Source organism: Hypomesus transpacificus, chromosome 10, assembly GCF_021917145.1.
Source record: "Hypomesus transpacificus isolate Combined female chromosome 10, fHypTra1, whole genome shotgun sequence".
NCBI lineage: Eukaryota > Metazoa > Chordata > Actinopteri > Osmeriformes > Osmeridae > Hypomesus > Hypomesus transpacificus.
This window is the reverse complement of record NC_061069.1, coordinates 10,352,544-10,380,314: the sequence shown is the minus strand read 5'-3', so window position 1 is coordinate 10,380,314 and position 27,771 is coordinate 10,352,544. Positions and strand designations below refer to the sequence as shown.

The 27,771-nt window shown below is 51.1% G+C and overlaps 3 protein-coding genes across 6 annotated transcripts in view; 2 read left to right on the top strand and 1 right to left on the bottom strand.

The window, feature by feature from the left end:
* anos1b (anosmin 1b) overlaps nucleotides 1–10,033 on the top strand; it is a 26,626-nt gene extending 16,593 nt beyond the window's left edge. The window contains exons 6-14 of one of the 2 annotated variants that reach the window (XM_047026871.1): nucleotides 665–794; nucleotides 3,001–3,209; nucleotides 5,130–5,268; nucleotides 6,106–6,309; nucleotides 7,229–7,323; nucleotides 7,932–8,103; nucleotides 8,236–8,474; nucleotides 8,591–8,738; nucleotides 9,201–10,033. In XM_047026871.1, the coding sequence (XP_046882827.1) occupies nucleotides 665–794; nucleotides 3,001–3,209; nucleotides 5,130–5,268; nucleotides 6,106–6,309; nucleotides 7,229–7,323; nucleotides 7,932–8,103; nucleotides 8,236–8,474; nucleotides 8,591–8,731 (1,329 nt within the window). In that variant the 3' untranslated portion in view covers nucleotides 8,732–8,738; nucleotides 9,201–10,033. The remainder of the gene's footprint in view (nucleotides 1–664; nucleotides 795–3,000; nucleotides 3,210–5,129; nucleotides 5,269–6,105; nucleotides 6,310–7,228; nucleotides 7,324–7,931; nucleotides 8,104–8,235; nucleotides 8,475–8,590; nucleotides 8,739–9,200) is intronic. The other variant, XM_047026870.1, reaches the window with a different exon arrangement.
* A 37-nt stretch (nucleotides 10,034–10,070) lies between these two features.
* Nucleotides 10,071–18,996, top strand: hps3 (HPS3 biogenesis of lysosomal organelles complex 2 subunit 1). 3 transcript variants are annotated; one of them, XM_047026867.1, is made up of 20 exons: nucleotides 10,074–10,891; nucleotides 11,057–11,130; nucleotides 11,396–11,677; nucleotides 11,844–12,006; nucleotides 12,176–12,344; nucleotides 12,443–12,528; nucleotides 12,635–12,824; nucleotides 12,979–13,060; nucleotides 13,485–13,639; nucleotides 14,045–14,146; nucleotides 15,144–15,252; nucleotides 15,355–15,614; nucleotides 15,802–15,979; nucleotides 16,192–16,425; nucleotides 16,515–16,700; nucleotides 17,140–17,334; nucleotides 17,455–17,562; nucleotides 17,746–17,952; nucleotides 18,061–18,151; nucleotides 18,407–18,996. In XM_047026867.1, exons 1-20 carry the CDS (start codon nucleotides 10,675–10,677, stop codon nucleotides 18,532–18,534), a joined length of 3,216 nt encoding a protein of 1,071 aa, XP_046882823.1. In that variant the 5' UTR covers nucleotides 10,074–10,674; the 3' UTR covers nucleotides 18,535–18,996. The 3 variants fall into 3 exon arrangements, with proteins under 3 accessions (XP_046882824.1, XP_046882823.1, XP_046882825.1); XM_047026869.1 differs by lacking the exon at nucleotides 14,045–14,146 and having other exon boundaries at nucleotides 10,076–10,891; XM_047026868.1 differs by lacking the exon at nucleotides 14,045–14,146 and having other exon boundaries at nucleotides 10,071–10,891; nucleotides 15,144–15,614.
* Nucleotides 18,997–18,999: 3 nt separating this feature from the next.
* On the bottom strand, nucleotides 19,000–27,424 carry LOC124472176 (ceruloplasmin). Its single transcript, XM_047026866.1, has 20 exons — nucleotides 27,259–27,424; nucleotides 25,888–26,132; nucleotides 25,462–25,674; nucleotides 24,884–25,051; nucleotides 24,378–24,632; nucleotides 24,051–24,216; nucleotides 23,764–23,903; nucleotides 23,313–23,453; nucleotides 22,841–22,885; nucleotides 22,175–22,389; nucleotides 21,748–21,898; nucleotides 21,398–21,610; nucleotides 21,097–21,304; nucleotides 20,718–20,857; nucleotides 20,501–20,629; nucleotides 20,301–20,407; nucleotides 19,984–20,203; nucleotides 19,646–19,785; nucleotides 19,356–19,518; nucleotides 19,000–19,264 (listed from the first exon to the last, which is right to left on the bottom strand). The coding sequence occupies exons 1-20, from the start codon at nucleotides 27,414–27,416 to the stop codon at nucleotides 19,239–19,241; spliced, it is 3,243 nt and encodes a 1,080-aa protein (XP_046882822.1). The 5' UTR covers nucleotides 27,417–27,424; the 3' UTR covers nucleotides 19,000–19,238.
* Nucleotides 27,425–27,771: the final 347 nt, after the last annotated feature.

Sequence of the window (27,771 nt, the reverse complement as noted above, 5' to 3'; positions counted from 1 at the left end):
CAAATGTTTCCCTGGTCTGGCTTGCTCACCACTACTCTCTCGTCACCACCCATGCCAGTCTACCAGTGTTGCCAGTCTAAACGAGCGCATGTGTGCGTGTGTGTGTCCGTGCGTGCGTGTGTGCACGCTCTGCTGCCAGTCTAAACTAGCCTGTCTCTGCGTGTGTGTAGGCTGAGGTTAGATAAATAACCATAGCTTTGGGAGCCGCCACAGCCAGTCATGGTCGTGCTCTGGCCTGACTGACTGCTCGTTATTGGCTTAGAGGAGCTGTGTGGAATGGGAGGGGGGGGGGCTGTCATGTGGAGAGACCTGTCTCTCTGTGGAGAGACCTGTCTCTCTGTGGAGAGACCTTTCTCTGTCCTGGGAGGATCAGGGAAGACGGCACAGCAGACACACACATACACACACACAGTCCTGTGGCAGAACTTAAATATGGAGGCCAGTTCACCGAGGGAGGCCACACGCACACACACGCACACACACACACACAGACACACTTTCTGTCAGACACACACACACTCTCTTCTCCTTCCTATGATCTCTTTGTCTTGGTCCCGGGTTCGAAAAAAGAATCTTCCAGTTGCGTCTGCGACTGTCCCGGGTCAATGTCAGTGACTGTTTCTTAGACCTGACCCTTGACATCTGACCCTTGACCTCTGTGTAGACCATGGAGGAGCGGGCTGTGCTGAAGGACGTGCGACCTCAGCGCTGGTACCAGTTCAGGGTGAGCGCCGTCAACAGCCAGGGCACGCGCGGCTTCACCACGCCCAGCAAGCCCTTCTACTCCACCCGAGGTAAGAGGAGAAGGAAGAGGATGATGATCTATATCTCTTCTCACCTCTCCTGTCCTCTGAGGACATTGGATTTCAGAACACTCTCTCTCTCTGTCTCTCTCTCTCTCTTTCTCTCTCTCTTAATCTCTCTCTCTCTCTTTGCGTGTTGTCCTCTCCACAGTTCCACTCAGTCTCACCACACCCTGTGATTGTGACAGTGTACTAGGTCTAATGGTTAGCAGGCCGAGGTAATCAGGGTCCAGATCCAGGAGAGACAGCCGTCAGCTCTGTGTGACTGACCCCCTGGGTGTGGACTGACCCCCTGGGTGTGGACTGGCCCCCTGGGGAGAGGACAACACGGGGTCCCCGAACCCCAGCCATGTGTGTGTGTATGTGTGTATGTGTGTGTGTTAGTTCCCCCCCCCCCTCCTTACCACAGTACAAAGAGTAGGGAGGACTTCTAGATGGATAACACGCACATGCACATGCGGTGAAACACAGATGCGTGCGTCGCCAGCAGCGCTCCACCTCAGTCACATGCGTCAGATGTTGATTAGGCCAGGCCGTGGAGAACGCCCAGAGGTCAGGACTCAGGAAGTCCGCAGATGAAAGGTACCCTGGGAGGTTGAGTAACCTGAGTGACGTCTCCGTCATGGTGACCTGCCGGCCAAACTGGGGCAGCTCAGCCCCTCCATCTCCTCCTCCCTCCCTCTCCTCATCCCTCCATCCCTTCCTGTCCTCCTCCCTCCCTCTCCTCATCCCTCCATCCCTTCCTGTCCTCATCCATTCATGTCCTCATCCCTCCGTTCCCTCATCCCTCCGTTCCCTCATCCCTTCACCCTGTATATCCTCATCCCTGTATCTTCTCAAATCCCTCCATTTCTTCATCCCTCCATCCGCTAATCTCCCTCCTGCTTGTGCCCTGGTTTAACTCAGTCCTCATAATGTTACTCAGATCACTGGGAGAGAGAAAGAAAGAGAAGAGAGAGAAGAGAAAGATAGAGAGAAAAAGAACAAGGGAGGGCCCCTGAAGGCGGAACTGACCTCTTTGTTGTGGTTGTGGCCTGCAGTGAGGCTGACTTCAATACAGGTTAAGAAAAAACATTAGGGGCTAAGAATCACTGCCATCGTCTCAGTGCTGCTACCTTACCCCGGCTCCCGCACGCACGCACAGTCACCCCAGCTACCACATATCAAAGACATGGGGCCCTAACATGTACCCTCGACCTCTTGTATTTGCCGAAAGGACAACATTGCCTGAGGTGAAGCCCGTTCTCCTCAGAGAGGAGCCCTCTGTCTCTGGGAGTTGTAGTTTTAATCAGACACAGAGCTACTGTTTGTAGTTTTAATGAGAGACGGAGCGGGTGTTGAAAAGGAATTTGACCCTAATGTAAGTGACTAATGGCTTCTCTAAGGCTAAGTTACAGTACTCATACCAGTTTCATAAACAGCCAGCCAGCTCCAATGTCATTTTCTGGCTTTGATTTTCTGAACAAAGGCCAGTAGACGATTGAAAGTGGCAGTCAGGCGTTCTCTCTCATGAACTCATTACAGTTTCATAACTCCTAATGTTCTCAGAGCAGATACTTACCGACTGCTACTGTGGACTGGTGAGGGTGGCTGTCGGATACAAAAGCAGGGACTGAGAGAGTTCTGAAAGGCTGTTTGAACACAGACAGCTTTAGGTTTCAAGGCAAATATGTTTGGAACTACAGTGTAAGTATCTAAAAGTTTCACCATCCAAAAGCTGAGCGTCTCGGTGTCTTTGTATGTGTGTGTGTGTGTGTGTGTGTGTGTGTGTGTGAGTGTGTATGTTTGAAAAGTTTCAACCTCTGCAGGACAAAAGTACCAATGCCCTCTGCTCCTCTCCTCAGTCAAGTTGTCTGATAGGAGCTCATTTATAAAGCACACACACACACCTTCAATAGCTAGCGGACTACTGGACTGCTGCACCGGATGACCTCGCTGTTATTGAGAATTCACACACTGACACACACACATTGTACACCACACACATCACACACCGACACACAAAAAGGTGAGAGAAGTGTGAGATGTGGTTTACGCAGCAGAGGAACAGGAAGTTCTGTTCAGTCCAAGTTCCTCTCAGTCCCACCACCTCTCCTGTCCTCCACCACCTCATCCCTCTTACACCCTTTTGCCTGCTCTCCATTTTTCACTTCCCCCCCTCCCTCCCTCCCTCCCCCCTCCCTCCCCCCCTCCCCAGACCCGTTCCCCCCGGAGCCCCCCCAGCGCGTGCGGGTGGGTAACGAGACCCTGGGGGAGGATGGCAGGGTGGGGCTGCTGCTCCTCTGGGACACCCCCAGGGAGGGGGACCTGCCCCTGCACCACTACAAGGTGACCTGGACCCCCCGGCACGCACCCCGCCACGCCGCCGGACACGACAGGAAGGACAACGCCAGGGTCACAGACGGGGTAAGATCAGGCTTCGTCCTCCACCTCACACACGTATACACACACTCTTATTAAATACATACATATGTATACAGTTATCTTAACACACACACAGAAACTGCCACCACACCTGAGTCCTGATAATAAAGTATGGGCCTCTTGGTTTAACCCCCTGCTCCAGCGTAGTGTGAATTGAAGCTGCAGCTGTAGAGGTTTTATAGTGAGTGTACCTCTCCACCCCTGTAAACCTCAGCCTCGACCTCAGCCCCAGCCTCCACCCCCCAGCCTCAACACCATTCTCAGCCTCTAGTTAACACCGGTTCAGTTCCACTCCTGAAGAACGTCCTCCATGACGAATAACCTCCCAGCCCAGACACGGGCCTCTGCCCCCCACCTCAAGTCTCCTGGTTCTGATCAGTCTTGTTTTCCCTGATCCACAGCCCTCTCTGGGTTAAAACCCTCAGTGCTCAGTGTCAGATTCAGACAACACGCACTTTAGTGAAGAGAGCTACTGTTCTGACATGGCAGGTTAACCATAATATGTCATCGTGTTTGGATAACTTGACATAACTCTCACGTCAGATCACTTCAAAACAAACGTGGTAACAACATGAGGTCATGTGTGCTCTGCGTTGGACTGGCCTGCCCTGGTGCACTACTGGAGAGGAGTGTGTGTGTACACGTGTGTGTGTGTGTGTAGCCTATGCTCAGCCAGTCAAGAGTGTGTTGCCGTACAGTGACATGTCTGTGGTCTCTGTGAACCTGAGTGGCTCATGAAGGAGGATCTGTCTGGACCCCGTTAAAGATCTCCCTGGGATCCTCTCCGCAGATGGATCCGACAGACCCTCACCTGCACACAATGATCTTTACTAGAACCCATCAGAACCTCGTCCCATTCAGCACACAGGCGGGAGTCTTTAGAACCCGGTTCCACTCAGCACACTGGCTGCAATCTGTCCTAGGACCCATCAGCGTCCTGTGTCACCCACTAATGCCTATACCCAGCCATGAAAAACATCAGACAGACCTGCACACATAGCTTTACTCATACATACAGACACACACACCAGCCCCATGGAGCATGTGTTTTGACTGTTGGGACGCTTTGCATTTTTGCCACATGCCTTGACGATGCAGATCTGAGAGAGGCGGCTTTCTCCTCCTCTTCCTCCTCCTCCTCTCCCCCCCCCCCCCCCCTCCTTCCGCCGGCCGCCTCTTGTGATCTGTCGCTATCTAGCTGTCTGTGTTGTGTCTACGAATCAGCCGCAGAGGGAGGCCAGTCAGGAGCATTAGGGGGCATGTTTTGATGTGCTGTCCGTCAAGCGGGCTAATGGGGACCAGCGCAGCGTTATCAGTGGTAATGAGAGAGAGCTGCAGTCCCTGGGTCACTTCACTCACTGAGCCCAGTCACACCGGCCAAAAACACTGCCAGGCCTGCAGATGATGGATACCTCTGGAGACCGCTTACAGCACAGGGGTCAATCATGGGGGGAGGGAGGGAGGGAGGGAGGGGGGGAGGGGGGGAGGGGGGGAGGGAGGTAGGGAGGGAGGGGGGGAGGGAGGATAGTGGGAGAGAAAAACAGGCTGGTTCGGCAGAGACTCGCGCTCTACAGTACAGTTGAATACGACACACATGTAGTGTTCTGATTCTAAGTAGACCCTCTTTTGACTCCTACATCCACCCAGATCTGAGTCTATCAACTGGTGTTTTGACTCCTGCACTCCAACCATTGTCCTGATTCAAGCCTGTTCATGATCCGTCTCGACTCTTGAATCGACTCTGACATCTCTGGGAGCCGACCTTGTGTTTTGACTCCTGTATCGACTCTGATCTGTGATTCGACTCCTGGATTAACTCTGATCTGTGATTCGACTCCCTGATTGACTCTGATCTGTGATTCGACTCCCTGATTGACTCTAATCTGTGATTCGACTCCTCAGACGGTGTGTGAGATGGAGCTGCCGGGCCTGCTGTCCGGGTCAGCCTACCTGCTGCAGGTGCAGGCTGTGACCTACTGGGGGCAGAAACGTCTGAAGAGCAGCCGCGCCCAGCTCCCCTTCACCACGGCAACCAACACGGGTACGAAACGTTAAGAGTTCCGTCGCTACCACGGCGACCGGCGCACACAAAGACACGCCTTCCGGGCTCTCTCACAGGGCCAGCTGTGGTTAGGGCCATCATGACAGGAGGCAAAGATACAGGCCAGTTCTATCTTCATCGTGAGGGAGCTAAGCTAACATGCTACCGTCCAGTTCTATCTTTATCGTGAGGGAGCTAAGCTAACATGCTACCGTCTAGTTCTATCTTCATCGTGAGGGAGCTAAGCTAACATGCTACTGTCTTGAGGCCCCAATTATGATGGATTTTCCTGCTTGTCAGCTCCTTTCTTTAATATGTCTTTTACCAGCAGCTGGTCCTTCTCTCCTGTGGCCTTTAAAAACACGACTCAGACAGTAAAAATCCAGCTTTATGGATATTCTGCTGCCTTCGCTTGGATTTAAGCTGGAAAAACCTGACTTTCTGAATGGCGGTTCAGACAGCAGAAAATATTTATAGACAAATACTTGACCTTGCACTCGGTAAAAATAAAATGCTGCTTTACTTGGACAATGAGGGCCAGGAGGAGAACGCATTGGGCTGAGGTGCCAAGTGTTCAAGGCTGGCTTGTTTTCCCTAAGTCTCTCTGTGGACTGTGGAGGGATGCGAGGGTAGGCTAAACCAAATCTGACGGTTTAGCAGAAGCTGCCATGCAGTGTTATTTTGTGTTTTTCCTTCATTTTCACACTTTTAAACTCTGCGCCTCATTGTATTCCAGGACGTAATTGTCCCCACACATATCTAGCTATCCTCCTCAGGGGTTTGCATGACTCATCGTTTGGATCCACTGTGCTGACTGGGCTATTTTTCTTTCCCTAGCATCCTCCCTCCTCCCCCCAAGTCCACCTGCCCAAGAAAGCTTGCAGGGAGAGTTCTCCAACGAGCTCCCCTCCGCCCCCAACCCCGCCCCCCACCCTGACCCGGACCCAGCACTCGCCAACCTGCGCCTCGAGGTCGCCGCCCCCCATTACCACGACAACCAGCTGCAGGTCAAGGTTTTCTGGAAGAGGCGTCACCACCAAGGTAAGACCTCTCCTGTCGTCTCCTCTCCTGTCGTCTCCTCTCCTGTCGTCTCCTCTCCTGTCGTCCCCTCTCCTGTCGTCCCCTCTCCTGTCCTTTTCTCTCCTCCTTTTTACTTGTCCTCAACACCACCCGATATCAGTGCTATACATGTAGTTTTTTTTTTTATGACTGCTTCTAATAAACACTTTTGCTGTGTCAACACGGTCCTAGAATAGCCGTTTTGGCGTACAGGCTGTGGCGCTTGGCGGCGTGCGCGGAGTGAGAGCAGGCGTTCCACTGGCACTGGAGAGACTCGTAAATAGGAGGTGCTGATTGGCTGTTATCAGCCTGAGAGAGAATGAGAGAGAATGGGGACAGATTTAATAACATCAGTATGGAAGTATAAATAGGAGCAGATGTATGTGTGTGTGTGTGTGTGCGTTTGTGTGCGCGCGCACGCGTGAAGGCATTTCTAAAAGACCGAGGCAAAAGCGAAGGCTCATCCAGAGTTCACATGACCTGGAGGTTGTTAAGAGATTGATTTGACGAAAGATGTTTCGTGAGGGAGATAGAGAACGAGGGACCGTAACAAAGGAATAAAAGGTCTGTGTCCTTCAGCGCGCGTGAGAACATCTGTATGACGTGTGTGTTTGAGGAGCGCTCTCGTGTTACCCAATAGCTATCTGGAGGCCAGGGACACCAATAGTGCTCTCACACTGTGACTAATTAGAGTAACTCAATACAGCACTGTCTTACGCAGAAGGCCAGTGACACTCTGCACATAGCCTGAGTCACGTCACTCTGCTACAAGTCTTCGATACTAACCCAACCCAGACCCACATATTCAGTACTCACACACACACACACCCTTAAAGACACCTGTTGAGCTGAATCTCACACACACACACACCGCTAAGGACTAGTTCTTACTCTCTTCCAGAAAGCCCCAAAGACACGGGCACGTATGTGCTGAGGTGGTACCCACACGCGTGTGCCGGCAACGCCACCAAGGCGGAGAGGAGGACCACCGTGCAGGTATGTTCCAGAGCACGTTCCGGAACAAGCCACTGCGAGTTCACCGCACCTTACATCCAGCTGGGGGGGGGGCTGTGTCCACAAGACCGACTGATTAACCCGGCTAAGACCACACCACACCTTGAGCTGCTGCAGACACCATAGCTGTAGATATTATAGCTGCAGACACCGGAGCTGCAGACACCAGAGCTGCAGCCTGCAGCCCAAACTCCACCCACGTTTGTCCCTGGCTGGCACAGCGTGTTATGGAGCAGGGTGAGAAGTGCAAAGCGGTGCTTTTACGAGTTTGCCGAGGCGAGCCCCTATCTGATCATCCCTCTGGCAGCCTGGCGAGGAGATCTTCTTACAGAATCATAACTCTCTCTCTCTCTCCTTTTTAAGCTTTTATCATCCCCCTTTTCCCCCGCCGTCAGTCAGTCATCACTGAAGGGGGCACTGCTATAGAGTTGATCTGCTGTTGCTTTCTCCTCCCCTCTCTCTCTCTCTCTCTCTCTCTCTCTCTCACACTCACTCTCTCTTCATTCTTCATGCCGTGTTGACTGATGTTGTCTCTCCATTCCTCTTCTCCTCTCGAATATCGCCTTTCATATTTTCCGCTCTTTTCACAGGGAACCCATTACATCATCACAGGCTTGTTGTTTGGCTGTAAGTACAGCGTTTCCGTAGCACCCGTGGCTACAGAGGAGGACCTGAGGTCCGAGGCTGTTGCCTGGGTAACAACCCCTGTGTGTTCATCGGTGAAAGGCAGGGGGGGCAAAACCATGCCCTGTGTCGGGGAAGGTATGAGAAGCTGCTTTATGAATGCACACACACACATCAATTCACTCTTTTTGTCCTCATAGTGAACAACAGCAAACCCAATGATAGTAACTGATCAAGAAACTTTCGGTTTCTCCGCTTTCTTTGAGTTAGAGCGCCCTCTGGTGTCTAAGAAGGTGGTACTGCGGCCGGAGAAGCTGACGGCAGAGTTCCACACGGTCAACGGTTCCCTGGTCGGCCAGTTCAGCTGGCAGCTGGCCCAGAATGCACCGGGGCAAACACCTATCGCTGGCTTCCAGTTCACCTGGGCACAGCTGTCTGTCGGCGCTGGGGTAGCCATGGCAACCGAAGGCCAGGACTTCCTCATATCTCAGACGCAGATAGTGGCCCCGGTGAGGCTGTGTGTGTTTGTGTGTGTGTGTGTGTGTGTGTGTGTACTAGCGGTTTTAAATGTAACAGAGGTTCTTATTACCTAGTGTGTCCTTGTGCATGTGTGTGTGTGTATCAGGACCAGCGGTCCTTGATGGTGGTGGGCCTGCACCCAGAGAGTGTGTACCAGCTGCAGGTCCAGGTGCTGTCAGAAGGGGCCAGCGGAGCCTCGGTGTCCCGCACCCTCCACACGCCCTCCCTCAATGCCTCCCTGCTATGAGCCTGAGGTAAGCTACTACTCCCTTCACCCTGAACACTGGGAGTCAGATGGCTGAGCGGTTAGGGAATCAGGCTAGTAATCAGAAGGTCGCTGGTTCGATTCCCGGCTGTGCCAAATTATGTTGTGTCCTTGGGCAAGGCACTTGCCTCGGGGGGGAATGTCCCTGTACTTACTGTAAGTCGCTCTGGATAAGAGCGTCTGCTAAATGACTAAATGTAATGTAATGAACACCCTCCACACCCCCTCCCTCAACACCTCTCTGCTATAGTCCTGTGGGAGGCTACGGCACCCTGAACACTCTCCTTGTGCTGCCCTTGACCTTTAGCTTAACATTAGATTCACCAAGACAGAAGTAAAGATTTCATGTCAAAGTTCATTTCCTGAAAAGCCTTCTGCATCTTGTATTTCGGGGGTCCAGTAATCGGTGTTTTCCCTTAGTTACCGTACATGCTTTACCCTCACCCCACAGCTACGGGAACCCGGATATGACATCAACACTTGGCCTCACTTTTAACCCCGCCCTCCATTCCACCAATCGCCTGTGGCCTCTGCTCCATCCTCTGCTGCTTCTCACCATGGTGGATGGAGTAGAAACACCAACGCCATTCACAAGACGGACACGCGCACCCTCCCACTAGAAAACCACGACTTCGACTCCGAAAGCGACCATTGAATATGCGACCCGTGTATGTTTAGAGTTGAGATATTTCAGTCGCAGTTGTGTTGTGTGTAATCATGCTGGTCCTTTTTTTAACTTAGCACTGATGTATGTAGATGAAAAGTGTTGTCCACCTGCCGATAGTACTCCCCAGTGTGTGTAATCAGATAGTTTCAAATGATCTCGGCTCACAGTAAAATGTCCTATAGTTTTTTTTATTGTGTAACATAAGTTATTTTAAGTACATGTATGATAACCCCAAATTATTTTTAATGTTAGCCTCTTTTGTTAAATGTTTTATTTTTTATTTATTGTTTTCTGTAATTAAATACTTTTGTGGTATGTCTTATTAACACGTGTGACCACAGATAGAGTAAGGTAAAGGTTTGATTTAAGATGGAGAAAGAGAGAGTTGTGTTTCTGTTGAGAGCTCTCATCCTCGCAATCCAGTCCAAAACATTCAGAACCCAGTCCCAGCTTAGAATCGCTGCCCTTTTAACTACAGCGCTATCGACAAAAACACAAGACATTGTTCTGCGATTGTTTTTGTTTACTTTGTATCATAGTATAGTATTATCCCTTTTGTAAATATACTGCTTGATGTTATGTAAACGAGTAGGTCATTATTTCCATACAGTCGAATAAAAAATGTCAAAACAAATAAAGTCGTTTCTTCTATTGCTGTTAAAATAACATTTTATTATAAACATACTACAATTGTAGGATGTAAGTTTTATTTATTAATTCATCCATAAGGCAAAATACAAATTCGTTATCAGCAAACTAACGTATTTTGTGTTATGATTCTCAGACATTTCATCACACGACAAAGCAAAGCAAGAGAACAACAGCCAATCATTGAAGGAGACGAGACTTGGGCTGTCACTTTCACTGCAGCCAAAACAAGGAAGTAAAGTAGTGACTAGTCTAGATATGAAAGTTCATCTATGTCACCCTTTCAACTTGCCTAAATGCAAGACATGATTTGTCTATCACTATGATGAATCAGTAGAAAAATAACTTTCAACAAAAAACGTTAGCTAAACCGCGCTAGCTACGCATGCCTCGATAGTTAAACGAATCCTGCCTGGTCGTCACAAGACCACGGGGCATGTGATATCGATCAGACCGGAGATTGTTTAGCTAGAAGCGAGCTAGCTGGGCTGAAAACATTTTCTCTACACTGATGATGTAGCAAGTCATTAGCCTAGGTCGCTCGCCGTCTCGGTAGCTCCCTTTCTGAACACATATTTTGGTGAGTCGTTAGCTTAAAAACGAGGCAGAGATGGTTCACGTGTATAACTGCCACCCTTTCGCGTCCCAGCAAATCGTCCCCACCGAGCAGGAACCGGGGCCGGTATGTTGTGGCGGCGGTGCCCTCTTCGTTGTGTCCGCCGGTGGATGCAAGATCGAGGCATATGATATGGGAGCAGACGGTTGTCCGCTGATCTGTCGTTTCGCCACCATGGGAACCGTGCAAAGCATCCTGCACAGCCAGATCGGTTAGTCTCTCCCCTCTCCATCTTGTCTGCGTTACTAAGTTACGTTGTTATTCATTCTTTACACACCGCATCAGTATTCTACGTTCAACACTAAGCCAGCTTGTTCTCCTCGTTGTCCATCTTATCTCATTGGTCTGTATCACCCCCCTGTTCTCCTCTCTTCAGGAGACTACCTGGTGACAATCGAAGAGAAGAACAGTGCCACCTACCTCCGTGCCTACACCAACTGGCGTTACCAGGTTGGTGCGGTGTGACGTTCTGTAGGAAGTTGCTAGCGATGATCCCCCTGTTGTATATAAGGGGGATCTTCCCTGTCTTGTCCCGTCTCTTACACCTGAAGGTCTGCAGATTGCCCCAAGTTGTTCATTCTGTCTCCTAATGCTTTTTATTCGCTCATTCATTTACCTATTCGTTCCCCTCCATTTGTCCATCCATCCATCTGTTGTATATGGCCATCCATCCATCCATCCAAGTCATTCCTCTCCTCCTTCGTCCATCCTCCAGGCGGCCGAGAAGACCCGTGTAGGGGTTCGTCTCCTGGGTCACTTCCTGCGAGGCTCCTCCCTGCGCGGAGCGCCAAAGGAGCAGATGGAGATCATCGAGATCCCCCTGTTTGAACGTCCGCAGTGCGTGGCCTGCTGTAGGCTCACCGGAGACCTGCTGGTGGGCTGTCCCAAGACCCTGGTCCTCTTCTCCCTGCGCAGGCAGTCCCTCAACGCCAGGCCGGCCATCTTGGACTTTGAGCGCTGCCTCATCCTGCACCTCCCCGGACTGTCCCCCGCGCAGGTAGGGGGAGGATGAAGGGGTTGAGGCTGGTGGGTGGGGTGGTGGCTGGTGGGTGGGGTGGTTCTGTGTCTTGGTGGGGGTCAGGGATGGGAGATCCTTTGGTTGTTGAGCCTTGCAGTTGGGCTCGTATCCAGTGTGATTTGTGAGGTGTCCTCCATGCCTGTAGGTGGCGTTGTGCTCAGGCTACGTGGCTGTCCAAACTGAACTGGAGGTGCTGGTGCTGAAGCTGGAGAAGCTGTCTGGCCCTCAACCCTACAAGTCCGGTGACCACGAACAGGAACACTCACTCGTCCCCAAGGATATGGTGACTGGAGACTCCCTGGACGCAGGTACTGCGACGAACGACACGCCCCGCCGTAACGCCATACTGCATACATCACATGTGGGATGGTGTGCGTGGGAGCATGTCGGTGTTTGTATACGGGTTCTAGCGGGGCTGTGCTGGCTGACGGTAGAGCCAGAGGGTGACGTTGTGTCCCGCTGGTGTTGCTTGTCCAGAGGGGAAGTCTGGAGAGGGGGCGGAGCAGGAAGGCTTCTTCATGTTCCCCAGACACCAGGAGCTGCTGGGGGACAGGGCCAGGGACTGTGGCCTGGTGGTCACTCTGGAGTACACAGGCATGGAAGCTGAGACCAGGGGCATCTTCACCATCTCCTACCTCCTCTACAGGTCTGTGTGTGTGTGTGTGTATGTGTGTGTGAAAGAGATGGAGAATGAGTACAGGGGTATGTGCGTCTTACTCTCCTGACGTGTGTTCCTCCCTGCAGGCGTTTCGCCCCAGATTTCTTCCAGGGCTGCACAGTGGAGGAGACACGCCTGCATTCGCTTCAGCTGCTTCCGGTGTTCTCCAGCAGTGAGTCACATGACCGCCCATGCACGACCTCCCACCATGCCGCGCGTCACACGCACCCTCACTCTAAAACACTGTGCCCCTCCGTGGGTCCATCGTGTCTCCCTAGTAAACCAGGACATCTCCGACGAGGGGGAGAAAAGGGCGGAGCCCACTTGTGTGTTCTGTTTCTTCTCGCTGCCCAACACGGGCTACGTGTACAGCGTGAGGGGCGGGGTCGAGCTGGTCTCCACCTATCAGTACCCAGAGAAGGCTCAACAGGCCGTGCTGACTGACGTCTTCCTGCACGTCATCACCAAGTAAGGAGCTGGTCTGGGAGCTAGCCCTGGAGGGTCAGAGGGCCCTTCCACTACCTCACCATGTTCCTTCCATATGTAAGAATGTACATGTTGTGTGCTCAGCGTGTGTGTGTGTGTCTGTGTGTGTGTCTGTGTGTGTGTGTTCCTCTGTCAGGAACGCCCTGCAGTGTTTCTCGGTGCGCTGTGCGTCTGTGGCAGCCAGAGCGGAGGACCCTTACATCGACACCACCATGAAGGTTAGGAGCAGAGCTCTGCCTAGCAACCAGCCTAGCAACCTGACCCAATGAACGAAAGAGACAGAGAGAGAGACAGAGGGAGAGACAGAGACAGAGAGAGAGACAGAGATTAGGAAGATAAAAGAAGCGTACGTGTGTGTTAGTACATTCCTGACTGGATAACAGCAACAACAGCCCCTCACTTGTGTCCAGGGTAATGTAATAACGGATAATGTGATCCAGTGATGTGATAGACATCTAGTCTGCACAGGCAGGAATTCAAATTAGCCTAGATTAGATTACCATGCTGCTCCCTGACGGGATGTTAGCACGTCAGCCCTGTCCAATCAAACCCTCTGTCCCGTTAGACAGATTACAAAATACCCTAATTCATTGAAAAAATCACAGAATGTTAACGTGTGTGTGTGTGTGTGTGTGTGTGCAGGCCTGCCCACCAGCCACTATGGAAGTGTGTGCACTGCGGATCCAGCTCTTCATTGGCCTGAAGGCCTTGTATCACGACGGCCATCACATCGCCCTGGTAACCGCGGCCGACGTAGAGAACCCGGAGAACGCAGAGCGTGCGGCACGGCGGAACATGTAGGGGCGCTCTCTGATGCTGTGTGTGTGTGTGTGTGTGTGTCAAATCAATGTCTGAATAGAATAAACAATTTTTTTTGCTTGTTTCAAGGTTGAGCTAACACAATTATTGGTGTTGCTGTAGTAAAAAAAGTTTGTAAAGATTTGAAAGAAGTTTTGGAACAAAAGGTTTGAATGTTGAAAATATATTTTCTACAAAAAAGTACAAGAAGGTTAAAAAAATATATTTGCAGTTTTTTTCCTAAAAAATCGGTTTTGTTTTAGGCTTCTCTGTTCTCCCCTCTCCTCCTCTCTCCTCTCCTTTCACTGTCTGTGGAAAAAAAACTGTGTGTGTGTGTGACAGAGAGAGAGGACTTTTGTGTAACTGCCTCTAATGTGATTGACGCTGTGTGACTCCTGTTGTAGCGAATCAAAAGACCACAGAACACTGACAGGCATCCTCCTAGCGGTAGGTATAGAGCCCTCCACCACGCCTGCTCTGGAGAGCTTCCTGTCCCGCCCCTTCCTGTAAGTCCTTTTAGACCTAGCCCCTCCCCCCAACCCTCTCCACCCAACCAGTAGAAGCCCCTCTTCTCCCGCTACGCTACTAAATCCAGTCTAACACGGCTGTAACACCCCTCTCCAGTCTCCACACTAACCATCTGTGGTTACAACAGTAGGATTGTGGACTCACAACAGTAGGACTGTACACTCACAACAGTAGGACTGTGGACTCACAACAGTAGGACTGTGGACTCAAACCAGGCAGATGCATGAGACCCTTAACTATTCTGCTTCTTTCTGTGAACATGAAAGGCAATCACTGTCCCTGTAAGGATGTGGGCCCCACGGCCGCACTTGACCAGGACCAGGGGTGGGGGTGGGGACAGGGTAGAGCAGGGGGGGGGGGGGTTATGAGGCTGGGGTGGAGGTGGCGGGGGGGTATTGGGGGTAAGCTCTCTGTTGCTGCACTACATCTGACCCAGGAGGCTGGGATCACATGAGAGTGCTCCACAGCACTAAGACACTTAGTCAGGGGGGCATTGGGAGTAATTACATCAGGCTGGTTATTTACATGTAGTTATTTTTTAGCAGACGCTCTTATCCAGAGCGACTTACAGTAAGTACAGGGGCATTCCCCCGAGGCAAGTAGGGTGAAGTGCCTTGCCCAAGGACACAACGTCATATGGCTCAGCCGGGAATCGAACTGGCGACCTTCAGATTACTAGCCCGATTCCCTAACCGCTCAGCCACCTGACTCCCCTATTATTATCAGGTTATCAGCGTTGGCTCCATTCACAAAGCTTAAACACACACACATGTAATCAAGGCATTTGTCAAACTTATCTCAAAGAAAATAATTCCTCAAGTTTTTTTCAATTTTCCCTTTTAGGCTTGTCTTACCTCGGTTAAGTCCATGTTTGGTAGTTTGCATGGTCTAGTTAGCGTCCGGTAGGAGTTACTCCATAAAAGTCTCCTCATCGACTGATGCCACTTCCTGTTTGTGTTTGACCCTTGATCCCAGAACCAGGAAGTCATCCTACTCCAAGCCCAAGGAGCCCACTGAGGAGAGTCACGGATGGAACCTGTACGTCATCAACACCGTTCCCCCTCTCCAACTGTACCACGAAATGGTACACTACCATGGTTACCTCCACAGCTGTCAATCCCACCTATGGCGTCTACTGTCCTACGTAGTGTACACTTGTGTACACAGTACTGTGTGTGTGTGTCAGGTGGAGTACAGTAAGCGCTACGAGGAGACCAATCCCCAGTCCCAGAGCTGTCTGCACCTGCTGAGCGAGGCTCACTTGCTGCTGAGAGCCAAGCTGCTGGACCCCCTGCTGGGTGACCCTTTCCCTGCGCCCCCCAGCCCGGAGCCAGACAGGCCCGCAGATGGAGCCCCAGACAGGCCCGCAGATGGAGCCCCAGAGAGCCAGACTCTCCAGGGGGCCTTCAGGGAGAGCTGTGCCCAGCTAGGAGACTGCTTCAGCAGGTCAGAGACACCAGGGCGGCAGGGGTAGTGCATTCTGGATAATGGCTAACTGAAGAGTAATATTTACCCCTTTAACGAAGGAAGTCAGTTTACTTGACAGACTCAGTTATAGATTAATAGATAGATGTGAATAGCCCAAATTTTTGTGTTTGCTTTAGCTTTACATGAGCTATCCGTCCTACTGCAGATATGTGCAGAGGGACTGCCACTTGGCCCTGCCCTACTATAAGATGTCGGGCCTGTCAGTGACCGAGGTCATGGAGAGGAACCGACCCCAACCTGGCAACCCTGCCGGCTACGGCAAGGGCTTCCTGTTTTACCTCAAACACTCGCTGTACGAGGACACGGCCGAGGAGCTGAACCAGGTGAGGGGGGGGGGGGGGGGGGGGGGGGGGGAGGAGGAAGGGAGAGGGGAGGAAGGGAGAGAGGAAGAGGAAGGGAGAGGGGAGGAGAAGATTCTGAACATGCAAACGAGAGACGTATAAAAGATGATAAGCAGTGGGCTGGATGACCGAAACTTTCTAGATCTGTCGGCTGTAACACCCCCTCCCCCTCCCGCTGCTGCTGTGTGTTCTAGGAGACGGCTGACGAGGTGCTGCAGGTGTTCAGCAGGACGGAGGCGTCCCAGCTGCCCCGCGTGTGTGCCAGCCCAGCCCTGGTGAACGGCAGCCCGGCCGCGGCCCTCGCCCACCTGGACCGCCTGGAGGCCACCGCGGGGCCCTCGGTGCCCCTCACCCTCTCCAAGGCCGCTCTCGCCCTCCGCATGGGCAACCTGCCCCTCTACGCGCATCACATGGGCCGGCACGCAGAGGTGTGTGTGTGTGTGTGTCTGTGAGCCAAGCAACCAGATCTATCGTCTTGACACTCCTACGAGATGTTTATCAGCTGCTCCCCTCCCAGATGCTGCAGGTCTACGGCTTCATCGAGGAGCCCCAGCTGCTGTTGCACGCCCGCGGCCAGCAGGTGGCGCCCACGCCCCTGGCTCGCCACCTGAGAGGGAGCCAGGACGGCCTGCTGGTGGCTGCCCTGGTGGCCCTGCACGAGAACAACAAGCTCAGACTGGACCAGGCTGACCTCCTCTTCCAGGTTGGTGATGAAAGAGGTTGCGTGGTGTTATGGAAGAATTCGAGGACAGAAGGCCATATAAGATGCTTCACCCATCCCCCAGGGCAAGCTGCCCACAAAGCCATCAGCACCTCACATTCCTTTGAACTCAACTTAATTATCTATCCTTCCTGTCTCTTACCAATGAACATAGAAGCCTATAGATTTCATATACATACATCTATGCATATGACCAAAATGTCTACAACAGTGGGGGTGTGCATTCTTTAGAACAGTGGTACTAACAGTGGTTCTTAACCATGTTTTAGATGTTTCTTGGCTCCAACACACCTGATTCAAGGTTTCCCTGAGGACCAGGGTTAAGAACCGCTGCTCTAGAACCTTCTTTGAGACTCAACACGAGGGGCATGTATGTGAATACAGCTTGTGTGTGTGTGTGTGTGTGTGTGTGTGTGTACAGGAGCTGTGTTCGGACCAGACGGACGTCCGGGCCAGCCCTCAGCTCCTCGTGGATTTCTGGGAGGCTCTGCTCATGGCCTCGTCACAAGAAGCTGTCATCCAGGAGCTGCTGTTCCGTCTGGCCTCCGTCTACATCGACCGGCTCGCGCGGCGCCATACTCACGTCAGCCGGCCGCTGAAGACCGCAGAGGACCTGGTACGGTCACGGAGCTAGGGTTGTGGTTTAAGTCTGTTCTAAATATTGTGTGTGTCTACAGAGTAGAATGAGTAGTGTCGAAGAAAGTTAAGAGGTCATTTGTGTGTGTGTGTGTTGCAGATCAACTCGTGTTCTCACTACGGTGTGTTGTATCCCTGGGTGAGCATCCTGACTCCAGCTCAGTCCAATGTCGCCCACGACCACACGGAAGACCTGCAGAAACTACAGGTACCTCCCTTTCTCTCTCCCCTCTCCTCTCCTGTCTGCTCTGTCTCTCTCCCCCCCCTCCCACCCCCCCCCCCCCCCCCCTTTCTGCCCTCCATCCTCCCCCGTGTCTCCCGTAACGCCCTCATGACCCTGCCGTGATCTGTAACCTGACGGTGGTGGTGGTGGGTGGTGTTGTTGTCGTAGTCGCTCCTGTGCGGCCCCTCCCTGGACGCGTGGTCCCTGCTCCCCCTGCTGGAGCAGCTGAGCCAGGACGACCAGGCGGGTCTGAGCGTGCACGTGCTCGGTGCCACCAGGCGGGGGCGCTACGAGAGCTCCCTCCAGCTCCTGCTGGACCGCTGCCCCCAGGCCATCATCCCCTATGCCAACCACGAGCTGCAGGACGCTCACATGGTACCCCGAGCCCCCGTCCCGGATCTCCACCGTCTTACATTCGTGCCATGAAGCCACTCCCTGACCTTTGAACCCCTTGGCTCGTCTCTAACTGTGTCTCCTCTGCAGGCCCTGTGGTGGCAGAAGCTGTTTCCTGAGCTGTGTGAGAGGACCAGAGCAACCGGAGGACAGGACAGCATCTTACTGGCTGCTCTCAAAGGTGAGACTAGCCTGGGTTGACCCCTGACCTCCAGCCCCTTTCTGTCTGCACATCTGGATAAGTGTAGTCACGTGATCATGACTCCTTCAAGCCTGCCATTCTTATTGCCCACACCAGTTTTTCCTGTCTATCTATATAATTGTATTGAAATATAAATTTATATATATAGAGCTGTAAGGAAGTATCTTGTGGCTAAGAGATTTTGCGATACTGCAGAGACTGACTGAAAAACTCTCGGTGTCTCCATGACAACAGAGACGCTGGTGGTGGTTTCCATGGAGCTGAGTCCTCTGGAGTTCTTGGATCTGATGCCTGATGACGGGACGGCCCAGTTCTTCCTGCCTCACCTGCTGGAGTGCAGCCAGAGGAAGCTGCTCACCTGAGGGGGCGGGGCCTATGAGGGGGCGGGGCCTAGGGCTGGGCCTACGGGAGGAAGCCCTCAAATGGACATGGTGGCAGGAGAAGATGAAAGAGTAGAGACCTACCAATGGGTTTGACTGGATGTCGTTCCACTGATGGCTGTGCACCATCAGGTGTGCTCCTACTACATCTACCCCATAGAGGTGATGGGTGATGGGGTACTGGACTGTCTGGGTCTCAACCAGGACCATGTGCTCAACTACTGACTGTTCTGGACAATCACTGTCTTACAGAATCAGGAAGATTACTAAATACTACTGATATATATATATATACACACACACACACACACGAGAGAGTCTATCCCACACAGCTGTAGCCAACTGTATACTATAAATATTTATGCTGCATGAAAAGGCTGTGTTCATCGGCAATGAAAAAATGGCACTTGAATGTCTTTGTGAAATAAATTGAGACAAAGTATTGGAGGGGTTCTTTTGCAAAACGTTTAGTATTTGTAATAAGTGGGATGGTAAAACTCAGAACTATCTTTATTCAAAAGGAGCAGGAAAAGGACATTCAATGTAAAGCAATTCAACGCATTTTGTTAGTGACCAGGGATTGATACACATCAACTGTGTAAATACTGAAGTGTTTGTATGATAACCACGTTCTCTGTGCAAAGTTAAAAGCAGTCTCGACTGACTGAACACACCGTCCATCCTCGTCAACCAAAGAAGCCTTTCTTTTTGCCTGTGGAAGGAGACAAACATGGTAAACCATCTTGAGACAAGTCACACAAGCACAAGTCACCCCCCCCCCCACCACACACACACACACACACCCTTCTCTGTTGCAGTGTAGATGGTGGTCATGCCTGCCATGATGTGGTTGGACACGTGACAGTGCAGCAGCCAGGATCCCGGGTACTGCGGTCTCATCTTCACCGTCTGGAAGGTGGCGGGCGACAGGCCGAACACGTCCGTGCGATGGGACCGCCCACCCAGCTGAGGGCGCCAGAGAGCACACGTCTCATTCCACACAGTGCAGTCACACGCATCACGCACACACTGAACTACTCTGAGGTCTGTCAGTCTGTGTGTGTGTGTGTGTGTGTGGGGGGGGGGGGGGTACCTTGTATTCGAAGCTGTGCCCGTGGAAGTGCACTGTGTGTATGTCCATCTCGTTGCCCATGCCCATCAGGTACCAGTAGACCTTATCTCCCACCTGCATGTCCAGACCCTGCAGGTTCCCATACACCCTTCCATTGATTGCTGCAGCGAGGAGAGGGGAGGGGGAGGGAGGGGCAGACAAGGTTGAGTGAGCAGTGAAGGTCTGGATCAGAGGAAGGGAGGGTCAAGCTGCCTGCTATATCTAGAATCTAGACAGAATCCAATTTAGATCAAGATGGCTTGAGGACATAGTTTCCTGTCTGTGTTGAGAAGTCAAGTGGCCCCAACCCTTTCATTCACCATGCATCTTGTTGCTTTCCACAAAGTCCTCGCTCTCCTTCAGGTTCTTGGGAGGGTTCTTGATGTGGGTTCGGATGTTCTCATCCAGGTACCATGACTCGTTCTCGTCAAACACCATGAATAGCAGAGCAAACTCCTCCACTTCCTTTTTCAGGCCCAATGACCTCCCCCAGCTCCGCCTACATATCACCAGGGGACCAATCAAACCACTGTATAGGTCCTGTTGGATGGTTGAAGTCACACGTTAAATTCAGTCAAAGTAAAAAGAAACCCTGTATGGTTTACTGATTGTTGCACATCAGGAAGGGATGACCCACCTTGTTGACATCAACCCTGGAGTAGTACGCTCCAACAGAACAATCCTCCTGAGCTGTGGTTGGACCAGCTGTCTTTGGAACGTACCATACGTAAGTTTGGGTTTCACCTATAGGGGGGGTGGAAGCACTTCCTTAAACAACTCATTAAATGGAGAATAGGAACCCAGTACCAGCTCTGGCACAGTACCCCCTGGTCTTACCAGGCTTGGTCTGCTTCACCGTGGGGCTGTCCGTCTTGACTCCGTGAGCGTCTATGGAGTACGGTCTGCTGGCCATGTTCTTAAACACGATCTTCACCTTGTCTCCCACGTCCGCATGGATCATGGGGCCTGGGTGAGACAGGGCCAGGAGCGGGTCAGTGGTGAGGAAAACGTAGCGCTGACTGGTGGGGTTTGACTTCCACGGCATTCATCTTACCCAGAATCCCCAGGTGCTCCATGTCAGCAGGCCTCTCCACCTGCTTGGTGAACTTGTCGCTGGTGAACTGCCTGTACACCACCTTCTTGTACTTGGAGCCGATGGAATGCTCCTTCTTGTCCAGGAAGGGAGCTCCGGGGCTAGAGGAGAGAGGAGTGAAGAGGAGGCGAGGGGAGGTGGGGGTGGAGGTCAGACAAAACAGTCCAGGAGGAATTAAATCACAACACACAACAGCGTTGTTTTCCAGGTTATGAGTCTGCTGCTGGGCACGTCTGTCACAGGGTGGTGAGGGCCTTTGATATACAGTTGCTGCCCTGTGGCATCAAGATGAGAACCCTGCTACATGTTACCTGTTGATGAGAACCCTGCTACATGTTACCTGTTGATGAGGCCCTGGTACTGTTCCGTCTCCCAGGTACGGTTGGGGGAGTAGTCCCAGTCCATCTCCAGGGCAGCAACGTAGTAGGTCTTGGAGTGGAGCATGATCTCTGACTGTCTGTTGAAGACGCTACACTTCTCCACAGTGTAGTTAGCCCTCATCCCTCCTGTGTAGTGGTCTGTTGTCCTGCACACCACTTCAAACTGACCTGGACACACACACGACAGATTTACTCATCTTCTGCATGAGATGGACTGGTTTGCCTGCGTGTGTGCTTGTGTATACGTGTGCGTGTCATTACCCATGCTGTCAGGCTCCATGGTGACTGTGTGGGAGATGTGTGGGAACACGCTGATGGAGTCTCTTCTGGTCTCTCTGTAAATGAAGCGGTTGCCATGGAAGTGAAGCCCGTGGATGTCGGTCTCGGTGCCCAGCCCAGACAGGTGCCACGACACCTTGTCCCCCTTGCACATGGTCAGCCCAGGAAGGTTCCCATACATGAAACCGTTTAACGCTGTGGTGAACAAACCAAATAGAGATGAGTGTGTGTTTGTGTTCTGTGTGTGTGTGTGTGTTCTGTCTGTGTGTGTGTGTGTTCTGTCTGTGTGTGTGTGTGTGTGTGTCTGTGTCTCAGAGGACATCCATACTCACAATGCATCTTGTTGGACTCCTGGAAGTCCTCATCGTCCTTCTTGACTGTCTGAGGGGCTTTGGTGAACTGTTTGATGTTGTCGTCCAGATACCAGCTCAGGTTCTCATCGAACACCGTGGCCAGGAGGTGAAACTCTTTGTCGAAGTTTCTCTGAAACATTGACATATTTAAGAATGCAAAATGTCATTGACGGATACAGGACGTGGATAGACTTGTGTAGCTAAGGCACGCATATAAATGTTAGGACACACAATGTACAATACAACTGTTCCGATTGAAGAAAGACATAAATGAATCCTAGAGTGCTGTACAGTCATCTACTATACTGCCCTCCTGTACAGTCATCTACTATACTGTCCTACAGTACAGTCATCTACTATACTGTCCTCCTGTACAGTCATCTACTATACTGTCCTACAGTCTTACCTGCTTTCCCTTCTTTATGGTTTTGGGTTTGCAAACGAGGAGCGGACCGACCAGCCCAGAGCTGGTGTCACGGATGGCGTCGACAGCAGAGTAGTACAGGTAGGTGATGCAGTCTGCGTCAGTCTCCACCGGGCCGCCCCCTTTGGGCACCACCCACTCGTAGGTGTAGGTGGTGCCTGGTTGGACAAGCGATGCTGGAGGTGGGGTTACAACTCCTGGGTGGAGAAAGGCCCAACGAGTGTTCAGAATCTAATCATCGAAATCATCTCGTTGGCCTGTGGTCTGCCTGTCAGGGCCAGAATAATCAATCGTCTGAAAAGGGCATCAATTAGAGTGCGTCAGGAACAACTGAAAGACTGTTTATTGTCATGTGCAGTCAGTAAATCTGCTCAAACATGGACTAATCCACCACAGGACTTCAGTCTCTTACTGGACTCTGGACGTTAGCTACCCTCCCCCACATCCCCTCTATGCAAACAACAAAACATCTCCGGTTCTGTTGCATTTGGCCACGGTTTGGTTGAGCAAAAGTGTTCCCTGTGGTCACAATGGTTACACAAGAACAGCGTGATCTGAAAACAATCTCCACCTGCTGACAATGTCTGCACATCTGAGGAACGTGGGGTGTGTGTGTAAGCATTTTTGTGTGGTTTCAAGTCAACTTACTTGTCTCCTTCTTGATCTCTCGGAGTTTCTTCGCAGTGTGGGACTCTGAAGGTGTAAGATGATGAATGTGTTTCAAAGCGAGCAAAAACCCTTCATGTACAGTGAAACACCTCATGTATCTGCGATTAGCAAAACATCGTCAAAAGAGGGTCTCAAGATACCAAATGTTCTATGAAGAATAAACAAATCTGAACTCTTTTGGGGCGGCTAAGCCTCTAGATAAAACCTATTATTTTTCCTGTGACCCAGCAAAACTAGGGGGGTCTAGGGGCGTGTTCCCCCAGAATTTTCTTTTGGAAATATCATTTTAAAGTGTCCTCTAGTGGGTTTTAGGAAGAGAAATGAACACTTTTAGATTTAAATTATAAAACTAAAAATAAAAGTTAGATTTTTTTATCTAAAACGTTTGGGGGGGGCTAATGAAAGTTTTGGAGGGGCTCAAGGGGGCTGGATACGCCCATGATCTGCTGACCTTCCAGTTCATTGAAGTAGAGGGTTCCCTCCTGCTCGATGCTGTACTGAACCCCGTGTGGCTGAACGCTGTAAGGGCGCTTAGCGTTGTTCTTGAACACCACCTTGATGGTGTCCTCCTCCTCCACACGGATCACCGGACCTGAGGTGGAGCAGGCCCGTCCATCAACACAACCGCCAGATCAACCTTACATTCCCTGATTGATTATCCATAATGTACACCAGGCATCTCTAACCCTCTTCCTGCAGAACTGCCTTCCAAACGGTTTTTGCTCCAACCCCAGTTGCATCTAACCCGATTCAACACATCAGCTAGTTATTAGAATCAGGTGTGCTGGATTAAGGTTGGAGTGAAAACCTGTCGAGGGTAGCTCTTCGGGAAGAGGACTGGAGAGGCGCCTAAGTATGCGGTGTACTGTGACTACATCCTCTAATGTACAAAACTGCATTACCCAGAATCCCTAGGTGCATCTCCTCAGGTGTCCTGTCCTTGCGCTTGGTGAAGGTGTTGTCGGTGTACTCCACATACCTGGCCTTCTTGTACTTTCCTCCAATCCTATCATTCCCTCGCGCAAAGAATGTCTCAGAATCACTTCAGACAGAAAGAATAGTTTAGTTAGTTAAATGTCTTTAGTAGCATTTTGCTTTGGCGGCTTCAGCTTGCTATGTGGGTTCAGACCACAGCGTGGTGATTGTGTCGTGTCCGTGGTGTGTTTAACGTCTCGTGTTTCTGTGCTACCTGTCAGTTGCCAGAGGATGTCCAGAGTTGAGGTTGTTCTGGGAGGGGGCGTAATCCCATAGCTCCTCCTCCGCCGCGATGAAGTACTGTCTGACCTCGCCGTAGGGGCGGGGCTTGTGCACGTTGGGGAAACACTTCTTGACTTCAAACAGGACCTGCATGCCCGCTGACAAGAGCCACAGCAGAGGAAGGCTTAATTGTATGCTAGTGTACATGGTTAGCATGTGTGTAAATACATTTGTAGTTGCCAATGCTTTGGCAAAACAAGCGTGTTTTTGTCTGGTCAAAACAGTTCCTGAGATGAACTTGTTGACTGTAGAAACATACATTGCAGGTGGTCATTGACCTGGCAGGCCAGAATCCAGTTCCCTGGGTTGTCAGCGATCATCTCCACGTTGGTGAAGGTGGCGGGGAACAGGCTGACGGTGTCCGTGTGGCGGCCCTGGTGGGTGAGGATCTGCCCGTGGAAGTAGGCTGTGTGGACATCCATCTCGTTGCCCATCCCAAACAGGTGCCAGTGGATCTTACTGCCTACACACATGCTGAAGCCTGGCAGGTTCCCATACATGTAGCCGTTGATGGCTGAAGGACCGGAGACCACAGTGGGTTAGGAGGGTGGATGTTCTGTGTGTGTGTGGTTGTATGTACGTGTGTGTGTGGTTGTGTGTGCGTGTGTGTGTGGTTGTGGTTGTGTGTACGTGTGTGTGCGTGTGTGCGTGCGGTTGTGTGTGTGGTTGTTTGCGTGTGTGGTTGTGTGTGGTTGTGTGTACGTGTGTGTGCGTGTGCGTGCGTGCGGTTGTGCGTGTGGTTGTGTGTACATGTGTGGGTCTCACAGTGCATGAGGTTGCTCTCCTTGAAGTCCTCGTCCTCCTTGTCCACCTTGACCGTGCAGTGAGTCTTGATGTTGTCGTCCAGGTACCAGCTCATGTTCTCGTCCGACACGGTGAACATCAGAGCGTACAGGTAGTCAGCTGACTTATCTCCATGGACGTCCAGGGTTCCTGGACGTAGAGAGATGGGAGTTCTAGATCTACACCTGCAGAAGGGACCTCAACCAAAGCTACTCTATGGCCGATGCATTGTTACGACTGGTATCCCTGACAACTGAGACATTTGATACACCTTATGTCAACAGTGAATGATAGGGGTTTTTTTATATTGAAGGACTCCTGGGGTCAGATGGCTGAGCAGTTAGGGAGTCGGGCTATTAATCAGAAGGTTGTTGGTTCGATTTCCTGACGTGCCAAATGACGTTGTGTACTTGGGCAAGGCACTTCACCCTACTTGCCTCGGGGAGAATGTCCCTGTACTTACTGTAAGTCGCTCTGGATAAGAGCGTCTACTAAATGACTAAATATAAATGTACTTGAACATAAACAGTTGCCATAGTCGTCCAGAGAGAAGCCTGTACCTTTCTTGCAGATGATGAGGGGTCCCACGAGGCCTGAGGCAATGTCTTTGGGAGCGCTGGTGTGGGAATGGTACAGCCGCGTCAGACAGTTGGTGTCGTCCTCCGCGGGAGCGTGGTTCGACGGAAGCTGCCAGTGATAGGTGTAGCTCTTCCCAGGATCCACCTTGTCCCCGTGCTTGTCCTGTGGTCCCGTGCCATCCGGGTACAGGGCACCTGGGGAGCGGGAGAAGAACCAGAGGGGGGTCACAGGAGATTTCTCATTTGGGTAAAAATGAAACAGTTCATGAAGCATTTCAGATTACAAAATAACAGGCTGTGTTGACGTTTCAATTTTGCCCTTGACTCTAAGCCCCCCCCCCCATCTCTACCCCTACCCTTTCGGAATCCTCCTCATCCCCTGGCCCCCTGTCCCCCTGGCCCCCTCACCCTCGTTGGTCTTGTTGTAGCTGACTCCGTGGGGGTGCATGGAGTAGGGTCTGGAGGCCATGTTCTTCAGGTGGACCACCAGGGTGTCGTCTTCCTCGGCGGCCAGCAGGGGTCCCAAGAAACCAAGCCACTTGGGCTTGTCTATCTCCTGCCTGTAGGTGGCGTCGCTGTACTGCAGGTACACCGCTTTCTTGTACACTCGTCCAATGCGCTGGGGACCTTTCTCCAGGAAGGTGGCGGCATGTCTGGAGTTAAAACAGAATAAAACGGGTCTGATTTGGGGGTGCAGATCAGATTAAGATCTAGTGGTCTGGGGCCTCATGTATAAACTTTGCGTACGCACGAAAAGCTTGCGTACGCTGGTTTTCACGCACACTTTTTGATGTATAAAGATTGACTTAACTACTTGAGAATATGCGGGCCGTCCGCAAATTCTTGTCTGGCTCTGTGACATGGCGAATTCTAACTGAAAAGTGCCGTAACTCACCAACATTACAAAATAAAGTTTCCACTACTATGTTTATGACGTTGACTATTCAAAAAACATAAAAATAAAAGTTTGATCATTAATGTGGATGATCAAAATCACATCAAAATGCCAAAACCCAAAACGGGAAATACTATATAGCCTTCTGTTTAATCTGCCACCAACAACTTCTGTTAAACTTGAGGGTGTCAAACGAACGACAAAATCACTCAGGAAATGCATGTCAAGCCAGGACCTGGCGTACGACTGGTTTTATACATGTGAATATTTCTGTGCGTAGGTAGGGCCTACTTTGAGTTTTGGCCGTACGCCATCTTCTGGTATGAAAGCTGCGCAATCCTTTATACATGAGGCCCCTGGTCTAGGGCAGGTTTCTTGAAGTTCAATTAAAAAAACCTTTGGTTTTAGGCATTTATTGAGTAGAAATCATTAGGGCGACGCGTTCTGTTGACACGTCTGACAGACTTCCAGAAGAGGGGTCGTTCAGCTGACATGTTGGTTCAAACTCTCCGCTTGATCTGGCTGTGGGACTTGTGTTGATTTAGCTGTACTCTGTAATTTTAGCACCGTATGTTTAACATTTCTGTACGCATAAAATACTATGTTTATCTGTTTTCTTCACAAAAGAATATGGATCTAAAACTTAATTCAATTATCTTAATGTGATAGGTCTATGTGTCATTGCATTGCACGTGGTGCACAAACAGTATGGTTTTGTTTGAGCAATCCAGTAACCACAAAAATAATTGCATTTTAAAGACCGTAAAAAAAGCATCAATCAAAATTAACATATCCTAACAGCAATCTATTGACCAATTCATTTATATTATCTAGGAAATTAAGACCAAGGTTTATATATGCTTTTAATTCTCAATAGTACTCACTCGTCTTCCTTCAGAGTTTTGTTGAGGATCACGTTGACCCCCTGAGGCGCGTAATCCCACTGCACCTCCTTAATCCCAATAAAGTACTCCCTGGTGATACAGGACACAGAGGCTGCTCCCCAGAGAAGCAGGAGCAGGGTGGCTGGACAACCCCCCATTCTGGATCTTATCTGGGTCATCTCCCCTCTACAGCGCCTTTAAAAGACACAGCCTCTGATTGACGCCTCCGACCAGCCTATCAGAGCCTGGACAGAGTGTCATTGATCACACAACAGACATCACACATGACCTTTGACCTTCCGCTTGATTAATGAGACAGCCCTCTGCCATTCTTCCTGTCATTTCCTGCTCCTTGATTGGGTAGAAAAAAAAAACAACAGCCTCAGTTGTTTGCTTTGTGATGCCCATAGTGCCTTGTAACTTGCACCCAGCAGCAGACACACATACGCACACAGGCACATTCTTTCACTCAACGGTATTTTCTGGCAATATTACTCTTCCACTGTTGTGGTA

Coding starts and splice junctions, on each gene's coding strand:
- hps3 (XM_047026868.1), top strand. CDS start 10,675: ATGGTTCACGTGTATAACTGCCACCCTTTCGCGTCCCAGCAAATCGTC. Junction 12,007..12,175: donor TGGAGACTCCCTGGACGCAG/GTACTGCGACGA, acceptor TTGCTTGTCCAG/AGGGGAAGTCTGGAGAGGGG. Junction 12,825..12,978: donor TTCCTGCACGTCATCACCAA/GTAAGGAGCTGG, acceptor TTCCTCTGTCAG/GAACGCCCTGCAGTGTTTCT.
- LOC124472176 (XM_047026866.1), bottom strand. CDS start 27,416: ATGGGGGGTTGTCCAGCCACCCTGCTCCTGCTTCTCTGGGGAGCAGCC. Junction 23,454..23,763: donor GATGCACCTAGGGATTCTGG/GTAATGCAGTTT, acceptor GCTCCACCTCAG/GTCCGGTGATCCGTGTGGAG. Junction 22,886..23,312: donor CTACTTCAATGAACTGGAAG/GTCAGCAGATCA, acceptor TTACACCTTCAG/AGTCCCACACTGCGAAGAAA.